This window comes from Clupea harengus, unplaced genomic scaffold (genome assembly GCF_900700415.2).
Source record: "Clupea harengus unplaced genomic scaffold, Ch_v2.0.2, whole genome shotgun sequence".
NCBI lineage: Eukaryota > Metazoa > Chordata > Actinopteri > Clupeiformes > Clupeidae > Clupea > Clupea harengus.
In genome coordinates this window covers 55,208-75,606 of record NW_024879713.1, presented here as the reverse complement: position 1 = coordinate 75,606, position 20,399 = coordinate 55,208, and the positions used below count along the sequence as shown (strand labels likewise).

Sequence of the window (20,399 nt, the reverse complement as noted above, 5' to 3'; positions counted from 1 at the left end):
TGTCAAGTGGATGGAGGGGTATATATCCATAATTATCCTCAGTATCTTACCTTCAATGGCGATAACGTGTTCCCGAATCTGATTCTGGAGCAGAGGCTCCTCCACCCTTTCCAAGAGTTCATAAATTGAATAGATGTTTGGATGGACCGACTCAAACCGCTGGATTTCCGCTCGGATAGCGGCGGAGTTTGCAAGGTGCTGTTGATAGTTCATCTTTGATGAGATTCGCAGCACTCTTAATGTCAGTATCCTAGGATTTTAACAATCGCTCGATACGTGTCCACGCCAGCTTTTGCGGTTCACTTACAGCATAGAATAAGTTACCACTGAATACTGAAAAGTGCAGTAATGAATCAAGCAAAGGAAATGTTAGCTCGCTAATTGTATTTTGGATAACCTTGCTAGCAAGCTAGCTGACAAGCTACCGTAGCCAGCTGAATCAGTCACAATAGGTTTGGGACGTCTGTCACTGAAAGGGATAACTGAAATTAAAATATTGTTTCAGCTTATAGTTAAGCAAATGTCCTTTCACGGGAACGTAGGTTGTTTTGATTAACGGCCAACATTACTCGATAAAACTAGCAAACGATAACGTTAGCTAGGTATGAAATGTGCCCATGTAGTGTTTCCAACCAGCACACCCCGAAATAGAAGCAGAGACGCCGGAGGGAGATTCTGAGCTCTCCCAATTTGAAATTTTGGCTGGAGAGACTATTGAGCAGTCAGTCCGGCAATCCTTCCCCATATCCTCACTCCGGCTCCGGAGTCTAGGAATGAAATATTAACATTGCCAAAAATCGCTAATACTACAACTATAGCAATCTTCCAAAACACTACTTTCATAGCTGGCTAAGCTAATGTTAAATAGAAGCAGAGGTGGCCAGTGTAGGCCCCTCGAATGCTACCAGTAAAGGAGGCAAAAGTCTGAATAACCGGTTCTAACATTTGTCAATGTTTTAACGTATCCAGATTATCCAAATTGTTATGAAAGAAGCTAAATAAAGTCGAAGCACAGCAACTATTCTCTTAGCTAGCAGGCTAGCTAGTCAGTGAAGGTAGATATGAATTCTGCGCAGTCAACTCGCTTTATCGTTGTTTAGTTCGGCTAGCTAACAGGACACACGCCAAACTCCTTTCAACAACCCAGATATGATCCAGAAAAGAGTGCGATAGCGTCGTAGACCACACCAAAAATGTATCTGATATTTTAGTTAATCGCGTGATCTACAAAGAGTTCTCCTTTTTTATCCGCAACGATGGGTGCATTTCCCTTCCTCCTGCAGCTCGATCCGTCCCGTCTGGTCTGTATCCTTTCAAACATCGCTGCGCGTGGTCGTTCCTTGGTTGTTCCCTTCAGGAAAAGCCAAGGTCGCGTCTATGCGGTAATTACGGTGTTTATTGCGTGCTCGTGCATAAATGGTACATGATAACCCACCCACTCTACAGAACAGTGGAGATACTCACAAGGTATGCATTTAAGGCAGACTGTAACGCAATCACTATGTCCAAATACATACATTAACTCACGATAGTATAGTCAATAATTTCATAACTGAGAAAAATGCAAATGGACCACTCTTAGTTTTACTATTATTAGGCGACTCCATGTACACCAAGCAGTCAACAATGCTGCAGACTGCTCATCCAAACTGAACAGATGCAATTTGAAGGCCAACCATCTACACCCTCAGCTCAACCAATCATAACTTGCAGTTTGAAAACATGTTGACAGATTACAAGCAGCAGACACCATGCATATCCTCCTGGCCCGTCAAAGTCTGTCTTCTGCTGACCGTCCATCAGTCAGCTGAGCTCCATGCACAAAAACTGCTCCGACTCTGCCCACTGCCGATTTCTGAGTGTAGTTCCATTTAGAGTCCTGCTCACTGCATGAACTCAGGTACACCATCTCCATCCACCAGAAGTACATGTATTAAGCCGCTCCTCCTTCTTCCGCTACTAAGGGCCTTAATACAGCAGTTATGGGTTGCCACCACAAAGTGTGTTTCTGTACCATCTTCTGCAAATTCCCCCTGCATACCAACAACAATCAACATGAAGATGTCATTTCAAATCATTTTAGTAGTATATTTATCTTCTATGAGAGACTATATGATTCATCATTTAGCAGCATCTAGAGCGAAAGTATGCTATGAAATGAATAGTGATGATTTGGACAGATTGGAATAGCTTACCATTGTCTCCATAGTCTGTCCATTGCACCAAACATCCATGGTATCTTTCTCTGTTTAAAAGAGATCAAAAGTAACAAACACTGGTGACTTAAAAATGCCACCATAAACCCATCGTTACAGACCTTATCTTATTTGTAAATTATCAGCTTTCTTTTAATTCTCCCAGGTGATCTTCAGCCTGGTGTTGGCACACCATACTGGCGGATTTAGATTTGGAGTAGGAACAGCATAGAAGTGTCAATCCACCCTGTCAGATTTACCATCAAGGTTAATATTTAGATTTGGAGTAGGAACAGCATAGAAGTGTCAATCCACCCTGTCAGATTTACCATCAAGGTTAATAGTACATAAATGTTCACATGGACACATTAAGATACACAAGAAGATGAAAAGCGATAAAATGGATGTATCAGACCAGTGCATTATTTGGATTCAAGTTTCAGAGAAATGGGACTAAACTATGCAGTGTTACCGGACTGTGAAAGGCGTCGCCACTCACCCAGTACTATCCTGTAGTCTATCCCATCCAGCTTCAGGGTCCAGGTTTTGCTGATTTTGGAGCGATTATCCATGAATGTCTGGAAATTCTTTCCACTGATATCTAAAGAGTACTGATAAGCAAAGCCCCCCATAGCCTCTATGTTTATGGTGGCTTTAGTCTCCAGGACTCCTACGCTGAAGGTCTCCTTGCCCACCAGTTTGAACAGCCAGTCTTTCCTTATCACTTCCTGAAGCAAAGAGCAGAGATGTGAGCACAATGAAAATTTGATTTGAACATTACAAAAATTAGAAATGGGATATTTAAAAATGTTGCATATTTATAAATATTTACAAAGGGTGCGTTACAATGAAACAGTGTCAAAATTGTTGGGAAATCCATTGCCGGTATGGGCTTAGTACATATGACTGAACACAACATATTGCCTACCTTTCCATTGATGTGGATAACACGTTTTCCTGTTGTGGTTCCATGTTCAAATTCAATCCGGTAAACCCCATCACTTAAGTCTACCTCCCAAACTGCAACGATGTCCCTTGACATTTCAAAGGCAGGATAGACACACGCCTAAAAACAGTCAAATAACTTAATTAATTTCAAACATCATCTCACCAAATGCTTTTCCATCTATGCACTCCTATATGCGGTTGACATTTTTCTAATATGGCTATTAAATTCCCAAGCGTTTTTCCATAGGTCTGCACGAACAGACATGTGCTCCCTCAGCAGCAAGTGCATTAGTGTAAGAGGCTTATGAATCTCCTGTTGGCAACCTGTGCAGGTACACACTGTCAGAGAGACTTGACATGAAAGGCATTTAGAGATTTCACACAGACAACAGACAATTCAGAATTTAAACTGAAATATCTGGTTTTACTGAACAAGTCTGTGAATTGTGATAAAGCTATGACGATAAAGAAAAGTAGAAAGTAGAAAACGACTTTATTGTAGATGGGGTAGGCTATAATGCTTAAGTCTAAGAGGCCAACTCTCATTGTAAATAGGTCAAATGGTTGTAGTTCAGTCTGCCTATAGAATTAGGATATCCTGTTTTGAACAGAAGAATGTTGAGTGTGCACTTCTGAATTTAATTTCTCAGAGTGTTTTACAAAACGTAATCTTCATATATACTGTCTACTGCGCAGGTTCCATTGATTCCCAGTAGATGGCAGTGCCCTCTCTCCAATCTCTCCATTCTTGTAATAGTCCATCTCCTATTGGTCTGTAGGCCTACTAGACGCAGATTCGGTTTAGCGAAAGGTTGTTGATGTTTTAGCTCAACAGCCAATCAGATTACACCCCTCTCTTCCGTGCTCCTGAAGCTGTCGATTGGCTGGAATTATTTATGGCTCGTTCCGAGCCTATATGTTTGTTTCCCATTTACAGTGTCGGCCTACGAACACGAGTTTACTATATATATATTTTACCGCAAACGCTGACAGCTAGAGGAGCTTGACGAGCATTTCGCTGATTTTGACAAAAATGTAGCCTATTGGATTAGAATCACAGGCTGTGTCTTTAAATGACGTGCGTGTGCAACATTTTAATTCATTTTTATTAGAAGACACCTCCACCCCCCATCTCATTCTAATTTATGTACTTTATTAAAGATTTATAATGGCAATCGATGCTTAAACATGACAGATTATTTGGTGTTTTACAGGAAAAAAGTAGGCTTCCCATCTGAGAGACCCTCTTGTCGCTGAATAGCCTACAGCGGTGGGCGGTATTGAACCTTGCTGTGAGATCCGATACCCATATGTTACTTGCTTTCCGTTTCAAGCAACTTTAGATTGGGAGCAAGTCGAGGAGATGGTTATTCCTGCATTTTTCCATTGTAAACGGAAAAGGGAAGACGATAGACTACCCCACGGAGACAGAAAGACGACTCCGCCCGCAGAAGAAAATGATACAGGCTCATTCACCGAAAACCACGGGAAGATATAGAAGTGAATACGACAACACAGATGGTCTGCACACGTTTTGCTTTTAAACAGGAGTTTTTCAGATAACTCGAGATTACTTAAAGATCGGACGTAAAACTCGTAAAACTGTCTTGTGGATTGCTTTATTTTTGTACGTCTGGAAGATAATATTATCTATCGAAGTGTGCCATGTAACTTTTCTATAGTAGCCTAATATGACAAGTAATAAGTGTCCATAATTGTAAGACTAGGACAACTGGCATTCATTTTATCTAAACTACTGCTTCATCTACAGCTTGAGACGTTGATGTGCTCTCTCTGGGACTGTGGACTGTGCAATTTATTTTGTGGGGGGGATAGTTAGACAAACATACCCCTTTCAATGGTTTGTACATAAGGAATAAGTAAATCTCTTGTTTCTCTTTGTGACAATTTTGACTTTGCAAAAATGAAATGCCCAACAATGCTTTCTTGTTTTTTGGTGATGCTGGCAACAGCAAAAAGCGTCTCAGAGGTATTGCCACAAGCAGAGACACAGCTCAGAGGAATGAACAGCCATTCATATAGAAACAGTACTCAGAGTCAGCACTCAGATACTGGGATCAAAAGGCATATTGAAAACATTGCGCAACCTGCTGGCCGTGTTGCCGCACCCACCACCTCAGGAAACAGTGGAGGATTCATAAAGTCACAGGGGAAAATGAGCCCTGACCAGTTAAGGACTGCATGGGCCAGTAGGGTGCAGAGAAACAGGCCCAGGCATCAGACCAGAAAACTGGCCCCCACCAGTAGTGACTCCCTAAACCACAGTGGACTTCGACCTGGGCAGCCACCTTCGCCAGCCCGGCATCTCAACATAAGCCTCTCCATCAGCATACTGGCCAAATTTGCTGGAAGGAATCGAGTGCTTGTCATCTCAGCACCACATAAATCCGATAGTAACTATCAACTGCTGATGAGCCTGATGAAGACAGATGTGTACTGTGAGATGGCTGAGCGTCACATGCAACAGATTGTCATGTTCCACCGAGCGGGGGAGATGGGAGGTACGGTGAGGCACATCACCAAGCAAGGCTCCATCCTAGAGGAGCCCCTGGAGGCTGCCCTGGTGCCCCAGCTAATGGCCTTTCTGAAACTAGAAGAGAGTACATTTGAGATGGTCCTCCTGAAGAAGACACTGCAGGTTCAGGAGCGGTACCCATTCCCTGTGAAGCTGGAGGCAGTGTTTGAGGCTGTGGATCAGGCTCCCATACGCCGCCTGGAAAGGGTGAGGCAGAAAGGGTTGGTCAAAAACTGTAAGGAGGCTGGTGTGGAGGGGCAGGTGGTGAAATCGGCTAGGCTGGTGCCAAAAGGTCCTAAGCTACAGGTGGACTCACATACAGACTTCAAGGGAGATAGGATCAAGTCTACAGCCGTTAGCACCAGAAGACAAGCAACATCTGCACAAATAACTTCCACCAGCACCAGCACCACAATCACAACCTCCTCAGCCCCGGGTGCTATCACCTCAACCACTTCTGCTGCTCTGAACGAGAACCCCACCAATGCACACGGTTTCTCAAGTACATCAGCTACTGCTGATCCATTTGACCAACATTCCACCAGAAATATTCAGAGTGACAGCTATCAGCCCAGCACTAGCACATACACTACCACTTCCAATGCACATGAAACTGATAACGTGACGGAGCATGCTGTCAGTAGAGTCACGTCGGCTAAGCACAGTACACAGAAGAACGAGATGAGCGTGGCACGTGAGAAGAAACAAAGAGAAGACGTGAGCAGGGAAGATATTGAGAAGGCCACTGTCACTGATTTCCAAGACGAGGTCATCAGCCAAAAAGGTAAAGTCAAACATGGGAAAACTGAAAAGAAGCCAAAGTCTGAAAAGACAGACAAAACGCAGAAAAAGAGTAAAGAAAACAAGAAACCAAAAGCTCTTAAGGACAGTAAACATACTAAGAATCCTGAGAGAAAGGCACTCATTGATGAAGTAGATAGCACCTTGAAGTTATCTGACAAGTCATCTGCTAAGAAGAGGTCTCTGGCCAGATTTATAAGTTACTTTGAGAAAAGGAGAAGATTAATTGTAAGTATGCTACTAAGCTTGCAGATGCTGATTCAGTTTATCAATGCTTATTGATTATTGAATTCTGCAGTGTTATCTGCATTTCATTGTCATTCAAGTAACACGCTTTCTCTCTAGGTGATCACTGCTCCCACAGAGCTCAACGGCATGTACAAACAGCAGAGGGATGAGTATCTGGAGCATGTGTGTGATATGGCCCTCAGGAAAGTTTCTGTCGTCACAATCTTTGGCCCTCTCACTAATGGCACCATGAAGATTGACCACTATCATATGGGTGAGTCCGTTAATTAGAGTCACTTCCCAAATTGACCACTATCATATGTGTGAGTCCATTTAGATCATATGGGTGAGTCCATTTAGATCATATGGGTGAGTCCATTTAGATCATATGGGTGAGTCAATTTAGAGTCACTTCCCAGATGGTTTCAGCACATTGGAAGAAATGATTTTTAACTACATATCAGTTTAACTAAAAATAGTTAGCTAGGTCATTCTAGCTGTTACATTTGGCTATTACATTTATTTACAGTTTACTCCAATAACTATTTTGACAAAACAGTTTGTGTTTATGAATCTGTTTTTAGTTTTAGGCATATGGATCAGGCACAAGTAGTGACGTGCCCAGCAATGAGGACTTTCATTCTGTTCAGAATTAAATTAAATTAAATTTCACAGAATTTTTTTTCTTTTTTCTAAGGTCGTTGTTTCCCTTATGTTATTTATTGAATAATCATTGGTTTTATTGGTCAGAACTGTACATTCTGTCTGTCTAAGTTTGTGATCAATACTGTAAATGGCAACATTACTTGCAGTTAAAGGGCTGTATATTTCTGTAGAGCAAGACAAGCCAATGAGGGGGATGCAGGATGATGACCTTGTTAATCATGATCTCATCCTGGCCTTTCGCAATGAGCTGGGAATGACGCATGATGACTTCTACATGGTACTAACTGACTTTGAGATCAAAGTGAAGGTCAGTGCTTCTTTTGCTTCTTTTGGTGATCAACATTTTAGTTATTGGTAAAATAATATTTCAAGACTGTTTGAATGGACCATTCATGATATCAAATTCGGTTTTTCTTTTTGTGCTTTTTTGCACCATGATTTATGTTGTATGTACAACCTTGTTAGTCTGAATGTCCATGGCTCATATTTATATTCAGTCTGTTTGTGATCATAGCAACAGTATGAAGTGCCCATTGCCATGACGGCTGTGTTTGACTACATGGACACTTTCACCTCACGCATTAAAGAGATGGAACAACAGAAGAGACAGGGTGTGATGTGCAAGAAAGAGGACCAATCAAGAACGCTGGAGAACTTCCTTTCACGGTGACTCATATGATGTTCTGTATTATGACATTATATGCTGCTTGTTGACTTGTTGTCTTGTCCTCATGTTGCATTGTGTCTTCTCCGACTAACTGTCCATGTGGTGCACAGGTTCCGCTGGAGACGCAGGCTGTTTGTAATGTCCTCACCTAATGATGAGGAGTGGGCCTACCAACAGCAGCTCTATACCCTAACCACCCAAGCCTGCAACATGGGTGAGCTCCATGTCAGAGAAATGCTATTTATTGGGCCATTCATAGAACACTGTAAAGTCAAGTGTGCTAGACTGGCTGTGTTTTGACTTGTTCAGTTCTAAAGACCCTGCTGGTGTAGACATTTACATAGAATAGTTCAAACAAAGCTCACCCACCCCACCTACATAGACATGTTGTGAATATTTGGCTGCATATTAGTGTGTCTGTGTGTGTGTGTGTGTGTGTGCCTGTCTGTTTAAATAAAACCACATTTCTGAAATGTTTCTCTACAGACAGCGATAAAGTCTACTGAGAATGTTTACAGAGGCGCGCAGCAGCTAAACCCTTCAGATCACTCACATTAAATCAATTTAAGGGAGATGTTAAAAAAGACCAGAATGAATTTTACAGACCCAGGTCGAGTTTTTTTATGAATTCTATAGGCCTACTGTATTTATTTGGTATTTTAAGAACTGCATTTCAGACAGAACTGGGCAATGCTTAAAGGTTTTAGCTTTTATAAAAGGGAAAATCAAATGGAATGAATTCTGGAGCAGTCCTTCTAGTTAGTACACAGACAGATGACATGGTGCACATAATGTTCTGTTGGAGTCTCTCTCCCAGATGGGGTGAGTTCTCACGGGACTCCCCCGGGAATCCATGGAATTTGGTTTTGCCCATGCTGAGAAAAGTCTTCTTCTTGTGCTGCTGTTGGGGTTTACCCATGCAGAGAAAAGTCTTCTTCTTGTGCTGCTGTTGGGGTTGCTTGTGATGAAAAACAGATTTCCTGCTTTAAAATACATTTCTGACACTAGGGCAGTCCGTTGTTGTAAGCTTACGGCATTACCACATGTATTTAATTAAATTCATGAATTTATTGAATATTAACACATGTCATTACAGATAAATGAAACAAGAGTGTATCCGAACACAGTCTCCTTCAAGCCCCCCCTCTTTCTGTCTTTATCGCTCTACCAGGCCTGCTCCAGGCAGACGGGTAGATGGGAGTCTCTGCTCTTCCTGTTAAAAGGGACTATTTCGTTGCCCCAGTCGCCTTAGTGCGTGCTCTAGGGGGTTGAAGGTCTGGGCTCTGTAAAGCGCCTAGAGACAATTTCAATTGTTATTGTTTATATAGATGAAACTGAATTGAATTCAGAAGTTGTCCAGTGTGTGCAGCCGAAAAAGACTACTGTTCGTGCCCAGTTGTGACTGTGAATGGGAAACAAACAAAGTGGTTTGGACCAAGGCATTAACTATTCCAGATAGTCAACATGTTGCTTCAGGAGTGCAGAAGAGAGGGGTGTCATTTGTTTTGTATAATCAGTGTATATTGTTGTAGTGACCTGAGGACATTTTCTAAATGGTAATTCTTGGTGTTTCTCCCTGAGCAAGCTGTTTTGGAAATGTGATACCTTGTTGGTGACTTTAAGTCCATCTTTCAACCTCCAGGTTTACGTCATATGTCTGTGCTGAAGCTAGTGGGGAAGGAGGGAGAAGTCATGGGTGGAGTTCTGGAACTATATCCCATTAATGGTAGGTACTGTGAAAATAGTTGTTACGAATCAAATGTATTTGTGTTGAAATGGCCGTAAAGGCCACTTGTGGTGCAGAGGGGTGTAACACTTATGTAACATAGAAATCATAACATGTGATCTATGCTCCTCTCCCAAACACAGGAAGCGCTTCAGTGGAACGGGAGTACCTCTCTGCCACACTGGTGAAGGACATCAGAAACTACTTCCAGATCAGTCCAGAGTCCTTTTCTATGCTCCTTGTGGGGAAAGATGGGAATGTCAAGTCTTGGTATCCCTCTCCAATGTGGTCCATGTCCACCGTCTATGACCTGGTGGATTCTATGCAGCTGCGCAGACAGGAAATGGCTATCCAGCTCTCTCTTGGCATGCGTTGCCCAGAAGATGAGTACACCCATCGAGAGGGTCACCATGATGGCCATCGTCGTGGTTACGGTTACTAACAGACAGGAGCCTGATGCCTGGTGTATGTTAAACTATCACTATAAGATACAATCCAAATGGATATGATAATCAAACTGATTTGCTTATGTTATGAATCCGCAAGAGAATCTGCAAGTGCTATTGTAATGCACCAGTCTTTCATGATACTATCTGGTCCTTTGGATCAAACACAGACTAGACATTTCCAGTTGATTTTTAGCTTCTAAATTCCAGTTTTTGTAACTTCCGTATTATACATATTAGAACTTGAAATGTGGGTTCGTTTCAACGTAGTATTAAAATAAATTAAAATTGTCTCTGCAGTGTTTTTGGCAAAAGTATACATATTTATTAGCATCTTATAATGGACAGGCAGCTCATTGAGGATCACCTAGGTTACAATGCCCTCTCTACATCTCCAACATAATGCACCGGTGATTCAATTGTAGGGTCAATTTGAATGGCAAAATATTTGTGCTAAAGTACTCTGCCAAATATTTGATTAATTTACAGACTGGGATACTTGTGTAGTCAGAGGTGTCTGAATGAGTTATTTGAAGATGAGGCTTAAAGCTGTATAACATGTAAGCAGCAGAATATGAGGATTTTAATATGGTATCTTATTAGGAGATTTACAAAAAATGTTTCTTCACAATTATTGTAACCATGGTGATTGTAGTATATTTCCCCCCAATCTCAGTCGTCTTTTTTCCAGTTATATCAAGTTATTTTACGTTTAACTTCACAAAACACGCAGAACACAAACAACATTTTCAATTATTTATTGAAACATGTGAACAAAGATGAATGAATATGTGTTTGAACAGAAATATCCCACCAACATCAGCAGACTCACACAACACTACTTAGTGCATGAGCCAGAAGGAGTCACCACGGCCACTTGGGGGCGCCAAACGCTCACTATATTTTTCTGAAATCATCTCTGCATCTCTGGAGTGGATTTCCGCATGACAACAATTTGGATCTGGTAGCTTTTTGATCGTACAGCCTCTTACGTAGACCACCTATTGGTCAACCAAGGGTTCTCGCCTCAAAAATAAATTTCTGGAGGAAGATCATTCAATATGATGGAGAAATCCCAAACGTTAGAGCCGTGGGGGAATGTATTAATTATTTATTAAATTACAGCCATCTTTACAGAGGGGAAGGGGGAGGGTGGTCATTTACGATTTCTACCTAAATTATAGAACAAGTTTAGGGGTTTCATTAAGCTACTAAGAAATGTTCTATGCCTACAGTATCATTGTGCTTATGGTGATACATATGTACTTGGATATGGTCTACAAGGTTCTCGTCAGTTTGGCACCTGTCAACAATGGGATGTGTGTCAGATACAGCCCCTCAACAACGGGGGAAAAGCACATTGTGACAGATCTTGATTTTTTTACATTCTAAACATCCACTGCTCCTAAAGTGTGGGACACGTGTAAAAAAAAAAAAAAAAAAAATACAGAAAAAAAAAATACAGAAACAACTATTATTAAATATAGGCTGGCATTTCACCATCAACCATACACACACACATACAATCTTCAATTTTCATCAAAACAAAATACAAAACTAAAAAATGTGATGCAAACAAAATAAATGTGGTTGGTTCTACAAATGTATTTGAACAAGAAGTTCTTATTAATTGAATACATTTTATAGAGATCAGAAAAATAAGCTATTTTAGCTATATATCGCTATTGCATTGCAATGCAATTTAATTGTATGCTTGCCTGAAATGAAGCAAATTCTCATATTCAATTCACAGCTAATATAGTGTCACTTACAAAATATTACAGAACCTACACAACGCACAATGCATTAGCTGTTTTGCCAATACCACACATTTGGATAAGATTCATACCAAGGCCGAGATCCTTTTAAATCAATACATCTACATATCAAAACAATCATTGTGATTTGGTTTCATTATTGATCAAGTCATGATCCACACAATTTAAATAAATGATTATACATGATGCATGTTTTTTTTATTACAATACAATTCAACATCCATGAGGATTAAACCCAAGGGTTGAAGGCTTATAAGGTCTATCAAGTATAACAGCTAAAGGTTTTCACTGTGTGCAATTTTGTCTTCATCAAGGAAATGACTAGGTCATTATCAGCGTCTGCCTTGGGAAACTACAGTCCATCTACAGTCACATAGTTAAGACCCATCAGCAGTATGGGGAACACAGTCATGTTGCTGATGTCTATAATGCACCAGTACCACCCAGACACATAGATGTAGATGTGGGCGGGCCAACCACAAAGTTAAAGTAGACCTTAAAACCCAATACTGCAAAATACTACACCGTGTAGTAAAACATCATTGTGCGCATATTTACCAAAAAATGGTTTCAGTGCTTGACCTACAATAAAATGTACTGATAAGCTCAGTAAGGCGCAGGTACCGAATGATCTGGTCTCCCTGAAAGATATTTAACAGGGTACCAGTCTATCTAAAGATGGACCTATATCCTGTTTGTCATCAGCAGCAGCAGGGCACCCATCTCCAGTGGAGTCGGTCTCTCCTGTAAGAACCACAGGGGCAGAACCACTCCTCTTCCTCCTCCACTTATTAAGTCCAGCCAGGAGGAAGATGACTGCAATCACAGCAAAGTAACTGGCGTAGATCAGGAACTGAGGACAAGAGAGGAACATACATTCAGTAGAGTTCAAATAAACTAGGAACTCTCCACAGACATAGACAATCACTAATCCTTATCCTTAACTTTATTTGACCTTCCTTGACATAGGTATGGAAACATTGGTACAGTTTCTCCTGTGTTGTAACATGAATATTTCATCATTAAGATTCAAGTCAAAGCCAAAAAAAGAGTTCTGGGTCAGTGTAGGCATCCCTGCATCAGACTCAGATTCAGTGGGAATAATACTGCTCAGCTGGTAGAGCATCCCCACACCTATGGCACCAGTACCCATATTATATACCCAATCATTGTTTTAAATGAAGTGGCATTGCCACTCTGTATTTAAAATCTTGTGTAAAATGTGCCCTTAATATGAAGCTATACATTTATAAGCAAACCTTTTGCCAATAACTATAATAATAAATAACTAAAAAAAAAAACAATGATTTGTGTTTGATGTGAAACTGAAACCACTCTCTCATTAACCATAACCTAGTTGAAGAGGGGTAATGATAGTCATGAAATCAAACAGTTAGCAAAATGAGCCTATTATGCAAGGCAAGATATGATGGATATTGCTAGTGGTCACGTCATCCTTCTCCTCATAGAACTGCAAGAAGAAGCCTTTACAGGCACCATTACCTGTTGGAGAATATCCAAGCCCAGACCGCTGGTATCCACAACGATTACTGTGAGAACAGTCTGCAGCAGTAAGGCTATGAAGGTGTTCACACCAAAGACCAGCGCATACCTCTTCATACTCAGGTTGGTGGCAATCTGATACCTGCGTTGGTGAGGTGCTGATTAGTTTTTTGACCACTGTCTTATTCCAAATCAAATAATGACAAAGATCTGCTGCAGAGAGAGTGTCCTTGTCTGTGTACTCACGTGGCTATGGTGATCAACAGCATGTAGGTAGCTCTGAAGATCACATAGGAGGCATAACACACCCAGATGTTGGAGATGGTGTCCATAAGGTACACAGCCACCGCAATCACCACAGAGAACGAACAGAGGGCCAGCTCCCCCCACACCTCCCAAGACACCTTCATGAAGCCCACTGCGAACGCAGCAAGAGCACCTGTGAAGAGACAACACTCAATCATGGAGAGGGAGGCAGGGAGAGATGAAGGGATGGAGGATGTATGGGATGCAACAAAACATTACAGGGAACAAGACAACCACCATTTTGATTAAAAATATACAGTCAAGCCTTTTAGTACAATGTCTACGTACCATGTTAAATCAAGACCAAGTAATGACCGAGAATCAAGATCAAATCATAAAAGTAAGACTGAGATCACAATGAATGATGTAAAAGGGCAGAATATACAACAAAACAGTAAATAAAATAGTGAGAAAGCACACAAATTACTGTATTACATATTCAAATTCATAAATAAATGAGATATTGGATAGCAGCCGATTTAGCTGCCATCCCTGCTGTTGTGATAGTTGCTCATCTGTCAATGGTGCACCAGGAAGGAAGATGAGAGCAGGGAATCATAGGAACAATTATGAAAGTAATCTGTGAAATGTGTTTGCATTTTATATAGTTCAGCATGAAGGTATTAATCTATCAATGACATTTTAAAAGGTTATGAGACTTGGACCTCTTCTGATTATGGTCCAGACCAAGACCAGGACCATATTTGCCAGAGATCAAGAATGAGCAAGACCTTAAACTTTGGTCTCAAGAGATCACATCCCTATTAAGTACCAGTATCTGCTAGGGGTTCGGTCATTCAACTGTTCTATTTTGTGTTAAAATGATCAACTTACCCAATAAAGTTGAGATGGTTTCTACATAGCCATTGTATATCTGAAACTCATTGGAGGGTAGTATCTTCTCCCAAAGTGCTTGTACATAGTTCACAACCTGGAAGTATCCACAGGTGGAGAGAGCCCACCAGATAGACCAGGCTAGGAGTGGTCTGCAGGAGTAGCTCTGCACAAAGTCCTTCCACAGAGTTCTCAGCACCACCGCCAGACCACTCACCTTCTCACGGTCCTGTGTGACCAGAAGCAAAGTTAGGAATAGACCTATTATTTGTCCCTGTAATGCATTGATTATTTTCACCTAAACTAATATGTAGATATTTGTTATAGGGGAGAGTGGGGTGGTTGGCATACGTTTCACTCAGGCACATGATTAAAAAGTTAAGTTGTGCACTTGTGGCAACAAGGTTGGTTAGCACAAATTTGAAATGCTATAGCTACAAAAAATGACGTGACAAATATACATAAATCAAACTAGAACCAGAAAACAAAAACATTCAAAAGGAATCTTTTTAACCGGATAACTGTCTATGTAACTGGCCTTTATATAAATGACAATTTCAAGAAAATGTAATTTGATCAATGAATAGTAGTTCTGATCTTTCATTTTCAGTGTACCAACCAGCCTCGCCCACACACCTCTGTACTATCAACTAATCAACGGTGCAACTGACGCTCGGAAACTATTCTCCACCTTCAAAACTCTGCTCTACCCTCCTCCTCCCCCCCCAGCTACTAACCTCACTGCTGATAACTTTGCTTCCTTTTTCACAGAGAAAGTGGCAGCCATCGGGCAACAGTTCGACCAACTGTCCCCCTCCCCTAAGGGCGCAACCGTCAATAGCTCATCTTTTCCTTCTTTCATCCCTCTCAGCGAGAGTGAGGTCTCCAAAATCCTAACAGGTAGCCGTCCAACTACATGCCCGCTGGACCCCATCCCATCCAACATCCTTCAAGCCATATCGCCTGCCGTCTTACCGGCAATAACACAGGTGATTAATGCTTCATTTAATTCTGGAACATTTCCTTCTCTTTTCAAAGTGGCTCGGGTAACGCCGCTGCTCAAGAAGCCGTCTCTCGATCCCACTCAGGTGGAAAACTATCGACCGGTCTCACTTCTCACGCTCCTATCTAAAACCATTGAGAGGGCAGCTTCCAAACAGGTCACCGAGTTCCTGTCAAAGAACAATCTCCTCGATCCGAACCAGTCTGGATTCAAAAGCGGTCACTCCACCGAAACAGCCCTGTTGTCTGTAATGGAGGCCTTAAAAACAGCTAGAGCAGCAGCTCAATCCTCGGCTCTCGTCCTGCTTGACTTATCAGCTGCGTTTGATACAGTCAACCACCGCATCCTTCTGTCCATACTGTCAAGTATGGGCATTTCTGGCAATGCGCACTCCTGGTTTGAATCCTACCTCACTGGGCGCTCGTTCAACGTGTCATGGCAAGGTCAGCTGTCTGTACCTCACCGCCTCACCACTGGGGTGCCCCAAGGCTCGGTGATGGGACCACTTCTCTTTGCCATTTACACCACCTCGTTGGGCCCTATCATCCGCTCGCATGGTTTTTCCTACCACTTTTATGCCGATGATACTCAACTGTTTCTGTCTTTCCCTCCTGAGGACACCACGGTCTCGGCGCGGATTTCGGACTGTCTCGCTGATATATCCACATGGATGAGAAATCACCACCTTCAGCTGAACCTGGCCAAAACGGAACTGATGGTCTTCCCAGCCAAACAGGTCATCCACCACAAGATCAAGATCAATACTGACTCTTTATCTCTTGCTCCATCCAAAACAGCAAGAAACCTCGGGGTCATTATTGATGACCAACTGACCTTCACGGCCCACATCGCCTCTGTCTTCAGGTCGTGCCGCTTTGCGCTATACAACATCCGCAAAATCAGGCCGTACCTAACCCAGTATGCCACCCAGCTGCTGGTGCAAACCTTGGTGAGCTCCCGCCTTGACTACTGCAACGCCCTCCAACGGGCCTGCCGGCTTGCGTGGTGAAACCACTACAGATGATCCAGAACGCGGCGGCGCGTCTGGTGTTCAACCAACCGAAAAGGGCACACGTCACCCCGCTACTCATCGAGCTCCACTGGCTGCCAGTAGCTGCTCGCATTAAGTTCAAGTCACTTATGCTTGCCTACAGAGTGCTTACTGGTTCTGCTCCCACCTACCTAAATGCTCTTGTAAGGGCAAATGTTACACCCAGGACGCTGCGCTCGTCTAGTGAGCGTCGTTTGGCACTGCCGTCCGTGCAAGCACGGCAATCCAGACTATTTTCATTTGTAGTTCCACGTTGGTGGAACGAACTGCCTAGTACTACCAGAGCAGGGGCGTCCCTCTCTACCTTCAAGAAGCTTTTGAAGACCCAACTCTTCAGAGAGCACCTCCCCTCCTAACTGGCACCTGACTAGCGCTTAACTTGCACTTCAGCAGTTACATTCCTGCACTTCTTTTTTCCTCTTTTCTAGGTTGTTGTTTTTCTAATTCTCATGTAAAGTAGTATTTATTGTTACACCATGCTTTTTTATTGCTCTTAGCTTGACTGTTCTCTCCCTTGTACGTCGCTTTGGACAAAAGCGTCTGCTAAATGACTAAATGTAAATGTAAATGTACTATAATGATGCAGCTAGCATCACTCACCACAGAATTTCATATCAAAATATAGCTGATTCCCATCTCAATCAACTGAAATTCATACATTTTCTATATCTCTATCGAACCCAGTCCTGTAATGTATTTAGTGGGGGGGATCTTTTTTCACACTGCAAAATTGAAAAGTTGTCTTCCCCACAACAGTTAGTGACCTTCTGCTGTTTTGACAGAATGGATGGGTTCAGGACAAGATGGCAATCATTTTATTGATAGATTTTTGTGGCAGCACCCTATAGTGGCCTGTGCCAACCAACCCTTGTGCCAACCAATCCAGCTCTCCCCTACATAATGTTATTGTTAATGGCTGCATACACATTTCACCCCGTGTAGTGTTTCTACTTGTGTTTTAAATGGAAAAGCCAGTACCACACATGCAGACATATCCATTGGTATCAAAGTCACATGAGTGAGTCCACACCAACACATCTAATGAATGTTTTCAGTCTTCTGGGTTGGTAATATAGAGGAAGGATATCAGGCAAGTTTTTTTTCACAGACATGTTTTCATTATTTGTGTACATATACCCACTTGTGATTTCATTACTTCATTATTTAACCACATATGAAAAATAACACAGCACAACACTAAAAGCTAAATTCTTGTCCAATCTTATGGGTAGGTGGCCTAAAAAAAAGTTGTACATATGACTCATTTAACTCTGATAATGGTTTGTCATAGAGTCCAGTGGCTGGTGAACTCGTCTGACCCTTTAAGCCAGTCATGAGTTGTATTGTGGCCACTCTCCACTCCAGACACCCACTGACCATGTTGATTTGAGGGCTAATCCCTCACACTTGGGAAACAGAAACAGCTAAATCAGTATGGAATGGCTAGAAAAGAACACCAATAAATGACATTAAAATAGCACAGGTCTCATCACTTAAACATTGAAAGGTACAAGTCGGCAATTGTAATTCCCTACACTGTTTGTCAAATTCAGTGAATTGCTCATCACAGTCTTTTAGCTATCCATTCTGTGTGTGAGCTAACAAAATCCTCTAGTGTTGGTACACAGTGCTGGATCTGTCAATGGGAAACAAACATAGTGGCTCGGACAGAGCCATAAACAATTCCAGCCAATCGACACGTTGCTTCAGCAGCATGGTGTAATTAGTTTTGCATCATCAGTGAATATTGTAATGACCTGAGACAAAAGGCTATGGAAATGCTAAATCTTGATGTCTTTTTTCTGTTTCCCCAGAAGGGAGGGTGTCATTTGATTGGCAGTTTACCACAAGAATTGTGAACTGTACCTTTAAGTAAATGTCATTTTTTTGTTTGTGTAAGGCATGGTGGCAGTATATTGTTCCTGTAGTTCCTGATACAGCAAGGTGACAATACAGATGTAGTGACTTACAACACATTACATCACCTGGAGATGAACCTAACAGGTAAATAAATCTGTCAAACAGGTTTTTCCACTTGTTAGGAATCTGGGCATAAACTCATTCCTTAATCCTTTATCTTGAAGTGTTTCCTCATGGCTGAGTGCAAAGCATTTTCACCAAACACTCACCTTAGCATCCTCCGAATTCAAGGGCACCTTGCACTCCAGGTGCTCCCCTTGAGGACCTGTCGTAGGCTCCATGCTCATCCTATCCTGATTGCCAGTATCCTTCTGGTGAAAGAATAGGCTCTTCGCTGGCATGGGCAGAAACCATGGAGTCAGGAAAGCCACGCAGGCACACACCAGTGTGATAACACACAAATACAGCGTGGGAACCTGGGCTGCAGAAACAAGGACCTGGCCCAGCAGGGACCCCATGGCGGAGCCCAGCAGTGTCGCACTCCGGCAGAACCCCGTCACTTTCTGGTATTGTGCCGGTTCAACCACACTGTATAAGTAGGAGTAGTAGGCAATGTCTGTGGCTGAAGCGATCCCAAAGAAAAACTCCAGGACCTGCATAGCCAATACGCCCTGCGCCTTGACCAGCATGCCATAGGTTACAATGAGGCTGGCTGCCTGCAGAATGAGCAGGGGCTTGTAGCGAAGGTAGTCTGTTGCCAGGAAGACGGGGAATAGCAGCACAAGATAGGAATAGGTCCATAGTGGATAGATTTCATTTACAACCTGTAGTGACAGGAAAAACAACTCATTTAAGACAGATTTTATCTTGGGTTTTTGGCACATTTCTATCATTATTTCAAGATTAATAGACAAGTAACGTAATCTCTAGATATCCTGACAACAATCCCCTGAACACAGATCAGCCATTGTGTTCTCGGAATAACATGGCAATGCTGAATGGGCAGGATACAGTACACGTGCTATCCTAGACCTTACTTGCACTTCTCACTAAACCTGGGCATTGTCGGATACACATGCTGACCTTGGTGGTGATCAAAATGTAGATTATGTGTGATTTATGCTGCAACAAAGTTACAATCTTTGGTAAAAACACACCCGACTATCTGGATAACAAAACCTAACATGAGATTTAACTTGAGCAGATCATTTGAGTCACTGAATTCACTAGGTCTGACTGACGCAACAGTGTAGATATGATGTAATGTTAACCTCTAAAAGTGGAACTGTCCCCACGATTCATTATCACGTTAGCTATAAATAATTCTGTAAATTATTCATTAATTTGCACAAATAACAGTTAGTCTGTTAATAAACGAATCTTGTACGGAGTACGAGGACAGTATATCTAAAGAGCAAGTGTGAATTTACCTGCGTTTCGCTAAGGTTTTTGTCTGGTCCCATGAGAAACGCAGTAAGGAAGGGTTCCGAGGGTCGGAAGTTCGAAAAGAAGCCGTATATACAAAGTAAGACTGTGGGGAATAGCCATAGCTCAGACATGTCACAAAACAACTTTTCATGACCTTACACTCGGCACAAGCCAATCTGAGAATTTATATCAAACGTTCATCATATGACTTCAGTTAAGTCTGTCGCGAGAATATGACGATTGGCAAAAGAGTCGAGGAGGACCAACCGGTTGAGTGGAAATGTGGGCGTGAGATGTGACGAAATGACAGAAAATCATCCCACCTGTAATTCATAATGCTGTGCTCAAAGAGAAATGTGGGCCGTACGTCACAAATCTAAAACAATACGATGTCTACGTTTAAGCTAATATTTTTACGGTAAC

General features: G+C 42.1%; 3 protein-coding genes across 3 annotated transcripts; 1 reads left to right on the top strand and 2 right to left on the bottom strand.

The window, feature by feature from the left end:
• Nucleotides 1–1,378: 1,378 nt before the first annotated feature.
• Nucleotides 1,379–3,461, bottom strand: LOC122129960 (fas apoptotic inhibitory molecule 1-like). Its single transcript, XM_042704698.1, has 4 exons — nucleotides 3,124–3,461; nucleotides 2,695–2,923; nucleotides 2,196–2,245; nucleotides 1,379–2,033 (listed from the first exon to the last, which is right to left on the bottom strand). The coding sequence occupies exons 1-4, from the start codon at nucleotides 3,235–3,237 to the stop codon at nucleotides 1,884–1,886; spliced, it is 543 nt and encodes a 180-aa protein (XP_042560632.1). The 5' UTR covers nucleotides 3,238–3,461; the 3' UTR covers nucleotides 1,379–1,883.
• Nucleotides 3,462–4,094: 633 nt separating this feature from the next.
• Nucleotides 4,095–11,192, top strand: LOC122129959 (coiled-coil domain-containing protein 80-like). The gene is made up of 7 exons (XM_042704697.1): nucleotides 4,095–6,708; nucleotides 6,826–6,982; nucleotides 7,545–7,681; nucleotides 7,889–8,040; nucleotides 8,152–8,255; nucleotides 9,684–9,767; nucleotides 9,911–11,192. Exons 1-7 carry the CDS (start codon nucleotides 5,068–5,070, stop codon nucleotides 10,207–10,209), a joined length of 2,574 nt encoding a protein of 857 aa, XP_042560631.1. The 5' UTR covers nucleotides 4,095–5,067; the 3' UTR covers nucleotides 10,210–11,192.
• A 1,367-nt stretch (nucleotides 11,193–12,559) lies between these two features.
• On the bottom strand, nucleotides 12,560–20,381 carry slc19a2 (solute carrier family 19 member 2). Its single transcript, XM_042704696.1, has 6 exons — nucleotides 19,979–20,381; nucleotides 18,818–19,372; nucleotides 14,635–14,863; nucleotides 13,741–13,933; nucleotides 13,495–13,636; nucleotides 12,560–12,844 (listed from the first exon to the last, which is right to left on the bottom strand). Exons 1-6 carry the CDS (start codon nucleotides 20,105–20,107, stop codon nucleotides 12,644–12,646), a joined length of 1,449 nt encoding a protein of 482 aa, XP_042560630.1. The 5' UTR covers nucleotides 20,108–20,381; the 3' UTR covers nucleotides 12,560–12,643.
• Nucleotides 20,382–20,399: the final 18 nt, after the last annotated feature.